We start from the raw sequence: 19,823 nt of genomic DNA, 5'->3' as shown, positions 1-19,823 counted from the left end.
CGAAACGCCAGTTAGATATTAGATCGAGGGTTTGCCCTATGACCTCGGATACGTTCAGGTGTAAAGATTTGGCATTCTAAGACTTGTTGCAAAAAAGGGGCGGGTAAGACTTCCTCGAAATCTGTTGAAAGTACTTCTGAAAAAAACAGCGTTCTCCGGCCATTTATTGCTGCTTATTAATCTGGGCCCTGCCTCTTCCCCATTAAACACACACATAGGGCCTGATTCGTGGAATATTTTGCACGGTAGAAAGCACTTTTCACTGGTAAACACCCTGGTTCATGGAACTGTGCATAGTGCCCCGTAGTATGTACACGACGTCACACTGCATTAGACTGATGCAGTCTCCACAGACCCTTTTCTCAAAAGTCTGTTTTGATGACATAAACATTTCGGGCAAAAGCCCCTAAACCTTTTATTTTAAAACAACAATTCAGCTATCTCCAAGTTTAAAACAAAACTCAGTTGAAAGTGACACCCAAATTGAATGTTGACATAAACTGCTGCCTTTAATTCTAATTACCCACAGTTTAAGAACGTGGAAGTGATTGTATGTCGGACCCAGAAACGCGGAATTATGAATTCGTGAGAAATAGCTACGGAAATATCTAACATGACCAGCAAAACTAATTTTAAAAAAGGGTGCACCATTTATTGCAAAATATAGAATTTCAAAGTGCAGTGGAAACTAGAAACTGGCCCTGAGATGAACGTGTAGGCAGGACACAGGGTGCACTCACCTCGGATAAGGTGCATTCGCCTGCGCAGGTAGCTTTCGTAGGATGTGTAGTCGCTGTACACAGTGTTCATGCCCACGCTGCGGCTCTCCAGCCAGTGCACGGTGGCCAGGCCGCGGGCACACACCTCCAAGGCCCGCACCTTCATGTCGCGGCCCAGCTCCAGCACCACGTGACCGCACACCGTCTCTCCGCTGCGGTACAGCCGGTGGGCGCTGCCGTCCAGCTCCACCGAGAAGTTGCGCATCTTGTGGAACTGCATGGCTGCCTGGGATCAAAGCTGCTTCGGGCGTGTGCTGGGATGCGGCACAGTCCGTAAAATACCGCCTGTGCGACCAAGGGACTGTTGTCTGACACCCTGATTCACAAGGTGTGCAAATTGGAGGGATCCTGGGCATATAGTTTAAATTTCTGCCTTGTGTGTCAAAATTGGAAGCGCATTGAAACAGACTGCAAACAGGCACTAAGCACTATGCTGACAATGGTTTAATAAGCAACGTCCTTGCACAGTTTGGTTTGTGAAACTTTAGATTAAATACTGCATCAAATCTAGTACTGAGCGAGCCGATTGCTGGTACAAAAAGAGGACGTTTGGTTAAACTAATGGCGTTAAGGTGTAAGGCTTCTCTGTTTTGAGGCTGGGTCCACGCAACGAGAATGCGTTCTTTGGGCTAAAGTCTCACGCGCATTCATTTATTTGCAGGGTGTGCCCGCTGAGAATGTGAAGGCGACTGTCATTGTAGAGTCCGATGATAAACGAGTCTCGCTCAGGCGCCGAATGAAGCGGTGCGGTCGGCCGCACAAGTGCTTGGAAGTGGTCGCTGGTCTCAGAAGCGCTGTACAAACACGCTGGACGTCTCAAGTCTGAAGGCTGCCAGCGCTGGGATCTGGGAAACAGTTGGTGAGGGTAGCAGGGGCCTCTGGTACTTTTCTAAGGAAATATCGACCAAGCAGCGAGGGTCAGTGCCGTGTGGGTCATCCCGGGGTGGGTAGATGCAGGGTGCACTGCGGAAGAGTGAACTAACGGCGTGCGGCCCGGGAGGATGTAGAGAAGGCTAAAGTAGTGCTCGAATATTCCGCGAAAACACAAGACGTATGGACGCAGCGTGATGCGTGCAGAGCAGTTCGGTGCAGAGGACTTCAGTTCAACATGCGTCGCTGCAGCTTGTGGGTCGCTGGAGCCCAGGGCGGTGCGTGTCGGAGAGGCTGCCAGAACAGGCGGAACGATGGCCGTCAAGAAGTCCTGCTTCTCCCTAGAAGGCAGATGCCGAATTCGGCTTGGCACACCACTCAGGGCTGGCAGATTCCCTTCGGGACTGGCAACATTCCCCCCTCCTATGCCGGGCACAGAGTCGTAGTTCGTAGTATGGAAAGCCCGGGCAGTGTGAGGGTGTGCACCGGCCACGCGTTCCCAGATTTTCTGCGACCCTCGCTCGCCTTCCTGGGTTTAAATGATGCCTGGAGATCTGCCCTGCGTTTTCTAGGCGGTGCCACCCTTTTGACCATCTGTCAAGCTCGCTTTGCTTATCAGTCCCACCCACGCGAGCTTGTTACTGACAGCAACAGGCGGCCAATGGGCGTGCGCGCCAAGCACACACCCACTTTCTGCTGAGGCAGCTTCCAAGCTGCGCCCTTCTGCAGACAGGCCCAAGTTTGGAATCGTGCCTCGGGGGAGTGCAGTTCAGCACTGGCGAATCTTTTAAAAACCTTTTAGCAGCCAGTATCTTTCTAGGATTAAACCCCTCTGAGGATGACGTAACATATCCATATTAGTAAACCTGTATTCTTTTTCTTCTACATTGTGCATTTTTACGGACTTCCCTATTGCCTAGATTTTCTTTTTGGCTTGCAAGGTTATGTTAAATGTTATGTTATGTTAACGGTACTTATATAGCGCATCGTCACCAACGGAATTGGTCCCCAGGCGCTCTGAAGGATCTGTAAATTAGAAGGTGGGATAGGTTAGTAAGGTGAAGAGGGCGTAGGATAGTGGGAGGAGTGGTGTACTGTTGGCATCTTCAACTCGGTAGACACCGGGTGCTGAGCTAGGGTGCGAGTATTGGATCCGTGTCAGTTCGCGTGTGCTGTTGGTGCGGCTTATGTGTTGTTGCAGTGTGGTGAAGTGCGTGCAGCTGGCTGTGCGAGAGATGGTTGTGTGAGTTTTTTTTAAGTATGCAGAGAGTTAGAGTTTATATTGGTTAGTGGGTTATGGGACATTTAACATGCAAGCATTCACAGTTCTATCTAAGTGTGACACTTGCTGCCCTACACAATTCAGTCTGAGTGTGGCACTCACCAACCCTAACAATACCATCCAGATACCACACAGGCCAATGTTCATAATTCTATCAAAGTGTGGGACATGCCAACATTCTCAATTCCTTATAAGTGTAGTGCTTGGCAATCTTCATAATTCCATCTAGGTCTGGCACATGCTAACATTCACAATCCTGTCTAGATACGGCGCAGGCCAATGTTCTCAATTTTAGGTGTGTCACATGCTAACATTCACAATCCTGTCTAGATATGGTGCAGGCTGGTGTTCTCAAATCTAAGTGAGGCACATGCTAACATTCACAATCCTGTCTAGATGCGGCGCAGGCCAAAGTTAGGAATTGTGTCTGAGTGTGGCACATGCTAGCATTTATAGTTCTATCTAGGTGCGACGCAGGCTAATCTACACAGTTCCCTCCCGGTGATAGGTTATGATATGATAGGTTATTTATAAAGGGCTTAATACCCAGAGGTTTCTAAGCGCGGACCCGGAGATCAAACCTGTGTTGCTCCGTGTCATCTTGCTTCCCAGGCGAGGTTCCGTTTTAAAGTGCGGGAGTGGGCGGAGCCTGAAATGAATACTTATGGGAATTCAGGGCGAACATACACGCCCTTTTAACCTCACTTATTCTTGTGACTCATTTTTAGTTTTGCCTGTTAGGTGCCGCAAAAGCGCCACCTATAAGCCGAATCTATTGCACTGGAATAGAATTGTTATGTCAGAGTGGCCAGGCAGATGGATTAGGCTCGGTGTCGCTCCAGCGTAGAACATTGACCCGGTAGTTCAGTTCCAAGAATGCCGCCCTCAGTCATGGGACGACCCACAGCACAACATCACTAGCAACATGTAATCAATTTTCAGCTTGAACAACATAATGCCACCATCTCTTACCCTACGCGTATTCCATCACATAGTCAGGTAGCCTCATCCACCAGGGCCGGCGGTCTACGCTTGTAACAAGCTGCTAACACTGAATCCAGCTTCCAGATCCTACCTAGGGCATTCCACCTTATAAGGAGAATCCTCATTTTTCCTCAACACTGGGCCTCATTACACGGTAGGCGGTGAGCCATGGTGCTATTAGCGCCATGGCTCATGCCGGTAAAATACCGGCACCGCCTTGGCGGAAAGGGGATTTACCGCCCCATTCCAAGGTTGGAGGGGCGGTAAATCCCCTTTCCGCCATTGCCCTTCCCCATTCCCATTGCTGCCCCATAGGGCTCTATGGGACTGGGGAAGGCGCTAATTACGGCACCTCAATTTTGCGGTGCCGTAATTAGCTCCGAGGTCCCTTAGCGGGTTGGATTTTAACGCCTGCAAGAAGCAGGCGTTAAATCCTCCAACCCGCAAAGGGACCTCGTAGTACGGCGGTAAGGGTTAACGGTCACCGTTGCCATTAACCGTGACCGTTAACCCTTACCGCCGTCCGTGTAATGAGGCCCACTGTCTTTTCATCAAGAACTCCTGTGGATAAAAAGAAGCAGTGTAATTTCACAAGCACTATCATTTAATCTGCTGAGATAATTCCTCCACTGAATGGCAGTGGTGAGACACGTGCAGAGGACATTGTAATGTACCAACGCTTGAGGACAACCCACTCGCATTGAGGAAAAAACATATGAGGACAACCATCCATCTTTTTAAGGAGGATAGAGGATACACTTATGAGGACAATTGCCTACTAGTATTAAGCAGGACAAAGGACAATTTTATCAATCGTGAATGAAGACAATTTCAAACAGCACCAAGAACTAATTTGGAAGACAAATATATAAATGTCTACATTCCGAATGAACGCAATTCCGACAGCACTAAGAACTAATTTGGAAACTCACATGTTCCATCTGAAAACACTCCAATGAAACTAAGAGTTCTATAACACACTACAATCTGAAGCCCCTTTTTTCCTTTTCTGGTTCAATATCAAAACCACACACACATGCGGATAATTGTTTTTAGCTGGCGCAGAGATTTAGCCCTCCAATGTCCCTGGAGGAGCCTTGAAGCGCTCTCCTCTCACTCTCCATTCACTTGGCTTGCGCTTGTCTCTGTCGAATTAGATCCATGGCAATTGCTGTCAAACATCATGATGTGTGTTCCAGAATCAGGGCACGTCTCTGCCCAGACCACACCCATACAGTTGTGAGTCGCGGTGCAATATGCCATCAGGAAAGATGACAGCGCTGGCGCCAGAGATTGGCCTTTTTCGTGAGCTATATGGAATGCCTTATTGAGGGTTTGTATAAAGCCCTCGACCTCCCCGTTAGCTCGGGGCCAGCAGGGTGTGATGCACTTGTGTAACTCCATAAAACCGAAAAAAAAGTATTCCAATTCCCCTCCATGAATGGTGGTCCATTGTCGGATCTCTTGCAGTTGGGTATGCCATTATCTGCTAACAGCTCATCCAAGTTGGGCGTGACCAACTCAGCAACAATGGAGCATCCAAACTGGACGAGCAGGTATCAAGCACCACTAAGGAGTGGCAGGTATGGTGCACCGTCCCAAAGTCCATATTCCATGGACCACCCACCCTCTGTGGTGACAGAATTACCGGCGCCTGACTTCCCGGTGCCACCGGACTATTCAGAGGGGGATACGGGAGCACCAGCACCATTAACAACAGTGCTGGTGCACCCGTGAGAACTCTGCGAGCGGGTGCCGTTCCGCCCGGCAGGTCGGACCCTGGTGGGCAGGACGGCATCCGCCCGCAGAGTTGTAATGTGCCGGTCCGGAAAACAACGGTGCCAGTAGGCTTAACGGCACCTTTGTTTCCGGACCGGCACTGTTATAATGAGGCTCTATGTTTACTTGTGACTCCAACTCTAGGAACCAAACGTCTCGTAAGCAGGCTTCAGTTTAGTTGATTCCCTGATGTCTGGCATAGGCCGGCTTGATTACCATGTCACACAGCTCCAGTGGGATTATCAGCCCAGGGCCTCTCAACGGGTCCCCTTCTTCCGTGGCCGATAGCGCCGCTCAAACTTTCCATAGTCCGTGTACGCAGGCTTGAGCCTCCACAGTTCTATTTGATTTTCAGCCAAAAAGGTATGCCAGTGTTTTGATTGCAACTGAGCAATACGTTTCTGCATTTATCTAGGACAGACCGTAGCTTCTGCTATGTCTTGCAGTGACATACTAGGGGAAAACTGCTCTCCTAATGATATGATATGATATGGCACTTATAACACGCCTATACACAAGTGTTTCAAGGCGCGATGAGGCAAGCGAGGAGGAAAAAATGAAAGACAGAGGGAGCAATCCTACTAGGCCAGGTGACATTGAGATCGCGCAAGTGCATGGGAGAGGGGAGGTTGAAAAGTGTAGGGGGAAAGGGTTGGGGCAGTGCAATACATAGAAGGACAGTGAAATAAATATAGAAACAACAATAGAAAAAATAGAAGTGCAGCCAGCTGGTGGCAAGTGCAACGGTAAGTGCAGACATCAGGTGTCAAGTGCTATTAGGGGCTGTAGGGATATAGAAACAGTCCCCGAGTGCAAGGGCTGCAAGGGGAGCAGTGCGGGTGTGCAACTGGCGGGGGAGGGCGGGACCTGGGCCCAAGATCAGAGGGTAGCCAAGTAAACCAGTGCAGTTTCAGATTCAGCCACGAGATCAACAGGGGAGAGGAGGAGAGAAAGCAGAAGCAAAGAGGAATGTCTTGAGGTGCTTCCGGAACCGGAGATGGTTCTCCTCCAGATTCAGAGAGGCATGGAGGCTGTTTCAGAGGGAGGCCCCAGCAGAAGAGAACTACCCCCAACTCGCTGCTTGGACAAGTGACTAACCCTGTGGGAGTTGGAGGCGGATGAGCGAAGAGCTTGAGAAGGAAGATATTTAGGAAGAGAGAATTAAAGGTATTGTGGTCCCAGAGGGCCTTGTGGACAATGGAGAGGGTTTTGAACTTAATCTTCGCCGTCACTGGGAGCCAGTGCAGAGATTTCAGTCCTGAGGAGATGTGATCGCCGGGCTTGAGGCCAAGAACAAGTATTGCAGTCCTGTTTTGGATGAGTTGCCAAGGGCACAGAGTAGAGGCAGGCAGATATTGACTAGTGGCTCTGCACTTTTGTCCCTTGGGCCACTCCAAGGTAGCAATTGAGGGATGTTGAGATAATCAGATGGATTGTCTGCACCTGTGCAGAAGTTTAATTATTTATTTATTAAAGTGTTTTAAGTATTCAACTTTTTACATTTTCTTTTCAAAATATTAAGACACAATCATCAATTTACAATACAAATAGAAAACACATATTTAAAACAATTTAAGGAAAATCTATAATATCAAAAATGATCATTTTCACTGAATAAATAAACATTGCAAACTATATACATATTACATTCTACTAAAACCTTACATAAACATTTCATCATTACAATATTTTAAATAGTTTCATGGCTAAACTAGACCCAAAGAGATCAGTATTTAAAAAGGGTTCATAGTCAAACAAAACCTCCAAACAGTTCCATACATGTCATCTGTAGTTCATTACATTCACTAACCAGATGTCTACGTGTTTCCACCTCAGCCCTGCAATGCCTGCATTATCTCTGGTTCCTATTGAGCTTAAGGGGCCAATTCATAGAATTCGGCGCACAAGTGGCGCACGCGGCTGGCGCACAGTGTGCGCGTGCGGTAGTCTGCGCCAGCCGCGTGCGCCGAAACACATTCAGGTGCACAGCGTATTCATGGATTCCAACATCCACAACCAGCCGTGGCGCAGAGTGGCGCAGCGACCCTGCAGCAGCGTCAGTTACGCCCCCAAGAACGCCCCTTGCGCAGGGAAAAGCCATCAAAATCCCCAATCCAGCGCAAAGGGCAGCAGCAAACGCAGAGCGGGGAGCGAGTATTTCAGGGGTGTGCGGGTGTCCCCACACGCGATAGGCCTGGGTACGTGTATTACAGGGGTGCGCGAGAAAATCTACACGCGATTGCGCTGGGTACGTGGATTTCAGGGGTGCGCGAGAAAATCTATACGCGATTGGCCTGGGTACGTGTATTACAGGGGTGCGCGAGAAAATCTACACGCGATTGGGCTGGGTACGTGGATTTCAGGGGTGCGCGAGAAAATCTACACGCGATTGGGCTGGGTACGTGGATTTCAGGGGTGCGCGAGAAATTCTACACGCGATTGGCCTGGGTACGTGGATTTCAGGGGTGCGTGAGAAAATCTACACGCGATTGGGCTGGGTACGTGGATTTCAGGGGTGCGCGAGAAATTCTACACGCGATTGGGCTGGGTACGTGGATTTCAGGGGTGCGCGAGAAATTCTACACGCGATTGGCCTGGGTACGTGGATTGCAGGGGTGCGCGAGAAAATCTACACGCGATTGGGCTGGGTACGTGGATTTCAGGGGTGCGCGAGAAAATCTACACGCGATTGGGCTGGGTACGTGGATTTCAGGGGTGCGCGAGAAATTCTACACGCGATTGGCCTGGGTACGTGGATTTCAGGGGTGCGCGAGAAAATCTACACGCGATTGGGCTGGGTACGTGGATTTCAGGGGTGCGCGAGAAATTCTACACGCGATTGGCCTGGGTACGTGGATTTCAGGGGTGCGCGAGAAATTCTACACGCGATTGGCCTGCGTACGTGGATTTCAGGGGTGCGCGAGAAAATCTACACGCGATTGGGCTGGGTACGTGGATTTCAGGGGTGCGCGAGAAATTCTACACGCGATTGGCCTGGGTACGTGGATTTCAGGGGTGCGCGAGAAAATCTACATGCGATTGGGCTGGGTACGTGGATTTCAGGGGTGCGCGAGAAATCCTACACGCGATTGGGCCTGTGCGAGTGGGGCAGTGTATTACGTAGGTGTGCGGGAAGTTGAAGAGGTGAATTGCCAGTGTGGGTCCTCCCAGGTCTCCCCTCTACCCCCTCCACGACCTCTGCAGGCAGCCCACACCACAGGGGACTACCCTGCACCCCTGGTCATGTCCCGCAGGCAGCCCATCCACCATGGGCATGCCCCCCAGCCAAGCCACATGTTCCCTTGCACCCCCAGCCCCCAGCACCGTGGGGCACCTGCCAGCAGGCCCCCAACCATGTCCCACTCATGTCCCCTTGCAACCCCACCCCTCCAGTCACCAGGGGCAGCCTCCACCAGGCCCCCACCCATGTCTCCCACCACCCCCACCCCTCCAGTCACCAGGGGCAGCCTCCACAAGGCCCCCACCCATGTCTCCCACCACCCCCACCCGCCAGCACTGTGGGGCACCTGCCAGCAGGCCCCCAACCATGTCTCCCCCCACCCCCCAGTCACCAGGGGCAGCCTCCACCAGGCCCCCACCCATGTCTCCCACCACCCCCACTCCCCAGTCACCAGGGGCAGCCTCCACAAGGCCCCCACCCATGTCTCCCAACACCCCCACCCCCCAGTCACCAGGGGCAGCCTCCACAAGGCCCCCACCCATGTCTCCCACCACCCCCACCCCCCAGTCACCAGGGGCAGCCTCCACAAGGCCCCCAACCATGTCTCCCAGCACCCCCACCCCTCCAGTCACTAGGGGCAGCCTCCACCAGGCCCCCACCCATGTCTCCCACCACCTCCACCCCTCCAGTCACCAGGGGCAGCCTCCACAAGGCCCCCACCCATGTCTCCCACCACCCCCACACCCCCAGTCACCAGGGGCAGCCTCCACAAGGCCGCCACCCATGTCTACCACCACCCCCACCCCCCAGTCACCAGGGGAAGCCTCCACCAGGCCCCCACCCATGTCTCCCACCACCCCCACCCCCCAGTCACCAGGGGCAGCCTCCACCAGGCCCCCACCCATGTCTCCCACCACCCCCACCCCTCCAGTCACCAGGGGCAGCCTCCACAAGGCCCCCACCCATGTCTCCCACCACCCCCACTCCCCCAGTCACCAGGGGCAGCCTCCACAAGGCCGCCACCCATGTCTCCCACCACCCCCACCCCCCAGTCACCAGGGGCAGCCTCCACCAGGCCCCCACCAATGTCTCCAACCACCCCCACTCCCCAGTCACCAGGGGCAGCCTCCACAAGGCCCCCACCCATGTCTCCCACCACCCCCACCCCCCAGTCACCAGGGGCAGCCTCCACAAGGCCCCCACCCATGTCTCCCACCACCCCCACCCCCCAGTCACCAGGGGCAGCCCCCACAAGGCCCCCAACCATGTCTCCCAGCACCCCCACCCCTCCAGTCACCAGGGGCAGCCTCCACCAGGCCCCCACCCATGTCTCCCACCACCCCCACCCCTCCAGTCACCAGGGGCAGCCTCCACAAGGCCCCCACCCATGTCTCCCACCACCCCCACTCCCCCAGTCACCAGGGGCAGCCTCCACAAGGCCCCCACCCATGTCTCCCACCACCCCCACCCCCCAGTCACCAGGGGCAGCCTCCACAAGGCCCCCACCCATGTCTCCCACCACCCCCACTCCCCCAGTCACCAGGGGCAGCCTCCACAAGGCCTCCACCCAGGTCTCCCACCACCCCCACCCCCAGTCACCAGGGGCAGCCTCCACAAGGCCCCCACCCATGTCTCACACCACCCCCACCCCTCCAGTCACCAGGGGCAGCCTCCACAAGGCCCCCCACCATGTCTCCCACCACCCCCACCCCCAGCAGGCCCCCACTCATGTCCCCTTGCACCCCCACCCCCCAGCACTGTGGGGCACCTGCCAGCAGCCCCCCAACCATGTCTCCCACCACCCCACCCCTCCAGTCACCAGGGGCAGCCTCCACAAGGCCCCCCACCATGTCTCCCACCACCCCCACCCCCAGCAGGCCCCCACTCATGTCCCCTTGCACCCCCACCCCTCAGCACTGTGGGGCACCTGCCAGCAGGCCCCCAACCATGTCCCACTCATGTCCCCTTGCACCCCCACCCCCAGCAGGCCCCTACTCATGTCCCCCTGCACCCCCACCCCCCAGCACTGTGGAGCACCTGCCAGCAGGCCCCCAATCATGTCCCCTTGCACCCCCCCCAGCAGGCCCCCACTCATGTCCCCCTGCACCCCCACCCCCCAGCACTGTGGGGCACCTGCCAGCAGGCCCCCAAGCATGTCCCCTTGCACCCCCACCCCCCAGCACTGTGGGGCACCTGCCAGCAGGCCCCCAACCATGTCTCCCACCACCCACACCCCTCCAGTCACCAGGGGCAGCCTCCACAAGGCCCCCCACCATGTCTCCCACCACCCCCACCCCCAGCAGGCCCCCACTCATGTCCCCTTGCACCCCCACCCCCAGCACTGTGGGGCACCTGCCAGCAGGCCCCCAACCATGTCCCACTCATGTCCCCTTGCACCCCCCAGCAGGCCCCTACTCATGTCCCCCTGCACCCCCACCCCCAGCACTGTGGGGCACCTGCCAGCAGGCCCCCAATCATGTCCCCTTGCACCCCCACCCCCCAGCAGGCCCCCACTCATGTCCCCCTGCACCCCCACCCCCCAGCACTGTGGGGACCTGCCAGCAGGCCCCCAACCATGTCCCCTTGCACCCCCACCCCCCAGCACTGTGGGGCACCTGCCAGCAGGCCCCCAACCATGTCCCACTCATGTCCCCTTGCACCCCCACCCCCCAGCAGGCCCCCACTCATGTCCCCCTGCACCCCCACCCCCCAGCACTGTGGGGCACCTGCCAGCAGGCCCCCAACCATGTCCCCTTGCACCCCCACCCCCCAGCAGGCCCCCACTCATGTCCCCCTGCCCCCAGGTCCTGACGAAACGCAATCATGGCAGTAATGGGCAGCATACCCAGCACAAACACCCAGCCAAGGATTGCATCCACCCACATAGTAGATGCAATTACATGATACAACCCCAATGGCAAGTATGTAAATGAACACATGTCCCTCACACACACATACACAATGGGTGCAAGTGAATGTCAAAACCCATATCATGACATGCATGAAACCAATGAGAAAATACCACAAATGTAAGTAATAAATAGATGTATTAAAGATGAAAATGAAGTAAAGAAATAAAACACACAACAATGGGGATGACAAAACAAATGGTCCATGTCCGAGAACTAATAGAAAAAATCAAAAAACAAAGGAATCCAAAAACTAATGTAGTCCAAAGCAAAATAATGGGGGGAAAAATAAGGAAAAACCATTGCCTCATGGTGAACACAAATATAAATCCAACAAATGTTTTCCAAACATCAAACTATGTACAAGAACATCCCAGGGTCCATGAGCCCAACACCATAAATTAAACCTACTACTACTAACTAATAATAAAAATATATACAGAAAAGTGGCCATTGTCCGAGCGGTCCAAAAAAAAGTTAAAAAATAAAGGAAACCTAACACTAACTAACTAAAGAACTATATACAATGGCAGCGGGCAAGTCCTGCGGCTCACTCTGTGATGTTGCCGGCCAGGGCATCCTCGAACTCCATGTCGATGTCCCGGAGGCGGGACTCTGTCCTGGCCCCGAGGTCTCGCAGGGACAACCCTGTGTCCACCTCAAACTCCCTGCGAGCTTCCTCGAGGCACTCAGCCCGCCTCAACGCCCGACGCATGGAGAACTCCGCCCTGACCATGGTGAGCCGCTCCTCTTCCGCCCGCTGCCGCTCCGCACCTATCCGCTGGACCAACTGCTCCCACACGGAAGACACTGCCATCCCAGGGTTCTCCTGCCCTCTGGCCGATGCCTGCCCCTCTGATCTTGATGGCCCCGAGCCATGATGCCTCCCACGTCGAGCCTGCTGCTGCCTCCGACGCCACTGCCTCTGCCAGCACGACGGCATCCAGGCTGATGGAATCCACCGATGCCGTCGTGCACGTGCCCTGCCAGATGATGCCGGCACATCCTCCATCTGCAGGGGGACAGTTGCTGGTGTGTCCACCCCTGCTGGACCTTCGACTCCCGACTGTGGCAGGGATGGGGTCCCCACCGAGCTGGCTGCGTTGTTCGGGGCAGGTCCACAGGGGGCCCTGGTGGCATCTGGGCCGGAAGACGGCATGGAGCACGACTGGCGCATAGCCACCACAGAGGAGGAGAGGGTCGCCAGAAGGCCACACACATGTAGGAAACCCCCGACCATGGCGGCTCCCAAATGGTTCACGTACGCACGGTGCTCTTCGTGATGATGTGCATGCTCCTCCCGGGAAGCATGCACCTCATCACGAATGCCAGCCGTGCGCAACGCGACACCAATCAGGACCCTCTCCACACGGCCAGGGTTCCCCTCGTCCGCAGGTAGAGGAGTGTCAGATGACATGGACATCTCCCCTACCTGCGGACGGGCCTGGGATGGGGCATCCCTGCTGGTGCATGGTGGTGCAGTCACAGTGTCAGGGACAGTGACATGCACAGGCACCTCCACGGCGACCTGTGCTGCCTCCTGCCCCTGGCCCTGGACTGCACCACTTGCACCAGCGGGGATGCCCCCACCAGGCCCCATGTGTGGCTCAGTAGCGGCCTCCTCCCCCTCTGTGGAAACCACCAACCTGGATGTCTCCACGCCGTCTTCCGCCGGTGCAAGCCCCTGTGGGGGCTCACCCACCCCTTCCGCTGCAGCCGTGGTGGCATCCCCGCCGCTCTGCTCCACAGCGCCTTCTCCGCCCTCTTCTTCACTTGCCACTGTGTAGAGGGAGACATAGAACACAAGCATCAGGGTACTGTACAATGGTCCCCTAGACAGGAAGCAACAGCAGATGAGTGGCACTGTCATACATCACTTCCATCATGTCCCTCCACAACACATGGGTCAGTGCAGGCAAAACACATACAGTAACAGGCATGGCGCATGCCATGGACATTGGCATACATGACCAGGGGACTCATGATTCATACAATGTTGGTTTTAAACTCACATGCATCATGGGTCTTGCCATCACATGCACACACCTCACCGTAGTTCCATCCATCTGGCCTCGTACACCACAGACGCAGTGGATACAAGGATGACTAGGCTGCATCAGTGAATCTGAACATTGTCACAGACATGTGTCATGCATCCATGGCAGTTACAAGTCACAGACACGCAGGTCAGACACACACACATGGACACCATACGTGTACATGGGACCAGCACCCATCCCTCACCCCCACCCATGTCCAGGAACAGAGACTGCCATGCTTCCATGTGTCCATTCCGCACAGAGCCCCCCATGTTGCAATAGAACACATGCACCAACCATGTGGTTCACACATCACTGTACTCACATGCCTGACCATGATGTCCCTGCACACACACATACGTACATGGCCTATGTCACACATACAGGCAGGTATCAGACAACCAGCACACTGCAACATGCCCTGTCTCACACAGTAATGCTTGGCCACTTACCGGCCAACTCCAGATCGGTCTGCCTCCGAAGGATCTGGGCGTGGAGCGCTGGGTCTACGCGTTCCAGGACCCTCATCTGGATGTCACTCAGGCGTGCCCGGCCCCCCTCCGCGAGGCGCCGGGCCTTATTGAGGGTCCTGGACCTCAAGTCCTCCCAGCGCTTCTTGATGTGCTTGATGTCGCGGGTTGCCACCCCCTCCGCGTTGATGGCAACCACTACATCGTCCCAGATCCTCTCCCGTCCTTCCTTGTTGGCGCGTGGTCTTCCGAAGAGGGCATCATAATGCCCCAGGACATGCTCCACCAGGACACCAACTTCCTTCTCACTGAAGCTGGTGGCCCGCTGCCTCTCTGGCTGGGGGTCGCCACTGGTCTCAGATGGTGCTTGCCCCGACATGGCGACCCCCGAGGCAGGCGTGGGTGGGCAACTGGGTCCTGGGGCTGGGCTGTGGAGCGATGGTATCCCAGTCGGGAGTCTACTGTTCCAGCAGGGGTCGACACAGCAACTGGACCCCTGCAGATGGCTGATGTGCAGGCACCAAATGGCAGGGCACGGTGGCAGCAGGCAGACAGGCAGGCAGGCAGGCAGCAGCAGATGGCACGTGGGAGGCTGCTCGGGGCACTGGGGGGCAGTGATTCGGCCTTCAGGGCAGGAGCGTGGTCTTCCGTGTGTATTCGCGTGGCCAGCTTGATACGGAGTGATTTGGCACGTGAAAAACCTGCACGTCAGCGTGTAATTTGAGGAAAGGCCCTTAGCGCGTAAGCGCGTTTGCACGCATACGCATTTTCATTGGACCAAAGGCCCTCAGCGCGTGAGCGCGTCTGTGACGTGTCGTGCGAGGGTGTATCCCTCATTGCACGTGATGACAGAACACACGTGGATTTCAACCAATTGCGTGTGAAAATTCACAGCACCCCGGAACACACGTAGGCCAACCGCGTGTAGATTTTCTCGCGCACCCCTGTAATACACGTACCCAGGCCAATCGCGTGTGGAACTACCCACGCACCCGGAAACACACGTACCCAGGCTAATCGCGCGTGTAATGCGCGTAATCGCGCGTGAAAAACTGCACGTCCGCGTGTAATGCGCGTAATCGCGCGTGAAAAACTGCACGTCCGCATGTGACGTGACGCGCGCATGCGTTTCCCTCAGCACGGGTTAAAGGTGAGCGGGCCCAGCAGTTCGCTGTACGTGCCTTCCGTGGAGACCGACGTGTGTTGCTGCTTCCAGTTGTTTCGCGCGCCATCTACTTCACAGCTCTCAAGGACGTATCTCTTCTTTTGGCGGAGGTATTGGCTACGCGTGTTTTTCTGCATCGCGCTAGTCAGACGGTGAGTCGCAAACGCTCCTTTTCCCACTGCGGGTGCCCCTGTGTATTGCACCCATTTTCGATGTCATCGTAGCCTGCGTGTCCCACGCGTACGCGTTATTCGTGTTACTGGGTGCCACCGCGTACTGCGGGAGGTTAAATCCACGCACGTAGGCTCCAGGGTTGCATGCACGGTTTTACTGCAGTTTTGGGGTGCCTGAGCGTTGCGTGACCCGTCACCACATCACCGGGGTCACATACAGCCTTGCAGGTGCAGGGGGGCTGTTAACATCTTGCTTCCCACCCCCTTCACCCCAATTGCCCAGGTCAATTGTGCTGTACACCTCCCATTGGCACCACTCCATCTGTGCCAGCACTATTACATCTGTGCCATGGTTGGGAGGCCACCAAAGGTGAGGGGCGCCTCAGCTGGGCGTACTCCTCGTGGTGGGCGTGGTCGGGGACGTGGCCGTGGTGACCAGGGAGTAGGGGGACTCCAGGGTGTCCAGGGCAGCCACAGAGGGGGAAGAGGCAGGGGTGCGCCACTTGAGCACAATGTTGTGCCATGTGTTGGTGCAGCCATGCCACCACCCCCTGTGGTTCCGGGGGATGCAGCTCCTGCATCTGGCACTGGCACCCGTATGACCCGGCAGTCCGTTCCATCGACTGCCACGGGCCCAAGGGTAGCGGTAGCTGCAAGTGCAGCTGTGGACACCGCCACCCAGGCTCAGGGTCTGCCAGCGCAGGCTGCGTTGGCACTTGAAGAGCCCTTGGTAGATCTCCAACAGGCCAGGGGGGAAACCATAGGGGCACGCCGGGCTGCTCAGACCAAGACACGTGTCCCTGGGGCAGTCATGTCATCTGCTGCCCCGAACAGCCGGGTGTTGGCAAGTGCAGGGGCAGATGCACCCAACAGCACCCCGGTTGTGAGTCTGCCAACCAGGACCGTTGCGGTCAATGACCCTGCCACAGCTGATGTTGCTGCGCAGGGTCCATTAGTGGGCACCCAGCTGCCACTGACACAAGTCAGGCCTTTGGTCATCCCTCCACCTGCCACTCCCTCGGCTCAATCCACCGAACCCATTGGCCATACTGGTCAGGGCGGCATTAGCCAGCCAGGGTCTGCGCCACAGTCCAAGAGAAGGAAGGTTGCACCTGCAGCACAGGCTGGGACCCCACACACAGCCACGACATCCTGCACGTCGAGGAAGAAGCCTTTCTGTAAGCAGGAACTGGACTTCCTCGTGGACTACGTGCGGAGACACAGCCGTGACATGCTAGTGGGTGCCAATAGTCAGACTACGGCTGCCCAACGTGACACCCACTGGAAGCATGTTGCGGAACATGTCAGTTCATTCTGCCATGAGGTGCGCACGGCGCAGCAGTGCAAAAAGCGCTGGAATGACATCAAGCGCAGCACTAAGGCTAAGCGTGCCTCAAATTACAACTTGACTCTGGTGACTGGCGGTGGGCCTGCACCAGAGGAGGAAGAACTCACTCCGCATGAGGCTCTCGTTGCGGAGTTCATACCACCAGAATTGGTCGAAGGTGTGGGAGAGATGCTGGACTTTGATGCCCAGTCCAGTGAGTGTTGATGCGTAGTTGTTGAGGACGTGTGTGTTTCACTTGTGGGATGTGTTGTGCATGATTGCTGCTACATGTGACGTGTACATGGTTCTGATGTGTAAGTAATGCAATGCTACCGTCATGCATGTCTCCTCTGCCTGCATGCGGGACTCCATGTGGGCATGCTCCCTTGCCCCTCCTCCGCCACTCTGCACCCCAGTTCCACCTTTGCACTGGTCTGCTACATTCTTGCCAATGTGTAGTTTCTTGTTCATGTGTCCTGTGTAGATGCTAACTTCCAGCTTAGAAACTGCCAGACATATGCCATGTGGTACAGCCTTAGTACTCGATGCAGGGTATCCCACTTGTACTGTGCATGGGTCAGATGTCCCGCAGGGACATGAGTGGCGATTCATGCTCCATGTGCATTGCACGCATGCCCCTATGTGTCCTTGACTGGATGATCTCTGTAATATGAGTCCTTGGTTACATACATTGCCTGCCATATTATCGGCCTCCCCATGTCAACTGTGGCTCAGTCCTGCGTTGCACACATGTTTAGGCTCTGACAATCTGTGTGGCTCACAGGCCTCAGCCTGTTCAATGGCCAATGACTCTGTCCAACTCTTGTCGTGTCTTCTTCACACGTGGCTGGCCTCCGGATCTTCCATCATGTGTCCTGCCCACTGTCCCAGCATCATTTGCAGTGTTGTAATTTGAATCACATTAAGCTGTTGATGCCAGTCAACACTGCTTGTCAATACACAGGTGTATGGGCAGCCTTTTGATACCATGATAGGCATCCCTGCTTTGGTACTGGGGTGGAGGGGTGCTTGGCTGCTAGACATGGTACACATTGAATACACAATGCACGTGATGTCTGAATTTGACATTGCACTGCCTTCACATTTCCTGGCACACACCATGGAGTGCTTGTATATGTAGGTAGTGAGTGGCGTACACATTTTCAGCACTGCATAGACCCACTTCCATGCAAACTGCCACCTTTCAACAGGTCTGATCACAGTAGCTATTCAAAGTAGACCCAGCATGCATGCCAGGTCATATGTTGTGTGTCACATGTCTGCCGGATGCCTTTGCTGTCGGTGTGTGTGTGTGTTGTGTGTTTCTGACATGTGTAGTGACCTTTTCCTCTCTATTTTTCAGGTGATGACCCAATGGATGCAGAGGATGGTGTTGTCATGCCAGACACAGGGTTGGTAAGACCACATCAACCCAGCACTAGTGGGGGTCGTGGGGTGGTAGGCCACAAAAACCCCCAAGTGCTGCAGTCCATCCTGTCTCTGGCTGCCTATGAGTCCAGCCTTGATGACGACTCTGACGTCCATGTTGAGTTGGATGAGCATCAAGTCCATGTGTCAGGGGTGAGTGATTCTGATGTGGACACTCCTCTGTCTGCGACACCTGCACTGAGGGATCAGACAGTCTTGGTTCCTCCGCCCGTGGTTAATTCGGGACGCAGGGTCACCCTCCACACCAGTCACTGATGTGCCTGGGACATCACGTCGATGGGGGCATGTAGTCGTGCAGCCGCAGGCGGTGCCAACACAGCGAGGACCTCCGGTCCTTGGGTCCGGCAGGGGTCAAGCCCGGCAACGCGGTCGCCGCGCACAACCGCTGTATACTGAGTGGGAGCAAGACATGACTGCCAATTCTGAACGGCAGGGGGCAGCAATGGAGAACATCGCTGACAGCATGGAGCGTGTGGCCCGATATGTGCTCCCCCCTGCTAGGCAGGTGCTTCTCCAGCAGCAGGCGGCACGGTCCACGGCCCGCTCGCTCAGGCTGGGCATGGCGGCCTCAGACAGGGCATGCCAGGCTGAAATGTCGTCTCTGCGTCAAGCAATTGCTGCTCACGCAGAGGCGCACATGGATGCCCTGAGGGAGGAGTATGCCTCCCTCAGATCCACTCTGGGTGTCCTTATGATGTCCCAGAGGCAGCAGGCAGAGGAGAGGTTTGCACAGCTTGAGCGCACCATCTCGGCTGAGCTACAGGCTTGCCGGGAGGTGCAGCGGTTGTCCAGCCAGGCCTTGCAGGAGGAACTCCGTGTTACACGTGCTACCTTGCAAGAGGAAGCACGTGTATCACGTGAGGTTCTGCATGCAGACCTATGTAACATCGCCACACAGAACCAGGCTCACCTGTCCGGCAGACTTGCTGCCGACGAGGGGCAAGCTGCGGCTAGGCGTGGCCAGGCTACTGTGCCACGTCCTCCTTTCCGGGATGAGCCAGACTCGGACGACCATCTATCTCCCACATAGGTCGTGCTGTGCAGGCGTTGAGCCCATGGAGGTATTTTTTTTTGGCTCAGCATCATCGCATGTGGATGTTGAGCAGCACCCTGTACCTCCCCCCTCCTGGGTGCCTCCCCTCCCCCCCGGGTCGTATGTGGCCATTTTTGATTTTTCGTTTAGTTTAGTTAGTTAAGTTTCTGTTTGATAGTTAGTTTAAATAGGTAATGTAGGTTTTCCATAGTTAGTGTAATTAGTTAATAGTTGAGTTAGTTTAAAATTGTAGTCTATTGTGCTTTCATGTGACAGTGCGGTGCCTTATGGTTTTTGAAGGCATCCACTGTCTGTTCCAGCTGGGCCCTTCATGGTTGTCTTGTGTATGTGTTTGCTGCTTGGGTTCCTTGACTCACATATGC

General features: G+C 55.1%; 1 protein-coding gene across 1 annotated transcript in view; it reads right to left on the bottom strand.

The window, feature by feature from the left end:
* LOC138572076 (arrestin domain-containing protein 2-like) overlaps positions 1–2,221 on the bottom strand; it is a 136,509-nt gene extending 134,288 nt beyond the window's left edge. The window contains exon 1 of the mRNA XM_069649244.1: positions 741–2,221. Within this exon, the coding sequence (XP_069505345.1) occupies positions 741–999 (259 nt within the window). The 5' untranslated portion in view covers positions 1,000–2,221. The remainder of the gene's footprint in view (positions 1–740) is intronic.
* Between the last annotated feature and the right edge of the window lie 17,602 nt (positions 2,222–19,823).

The sequence above is a fragment of the Ambystoma mexicanum genome, chromosome 1p, assembly GCF_040938575.1.
Source record: "Ambystoma mexicanum isolate Mex_15411 chromosome 1p, UKY_AmexF1_1, whole genome shotgun sequence".
Lineage (NCBI taxonomy): Eukaryota > Metazoa > Chordata > Amphibia > Caudata > Ambystomatidae > Ambystoma > Ambystoma mexicanum.
Note: the sequence above shows the minus strand (reverse complement) of the source record. Positions and strands in the feature narration are given on the sequence as shown.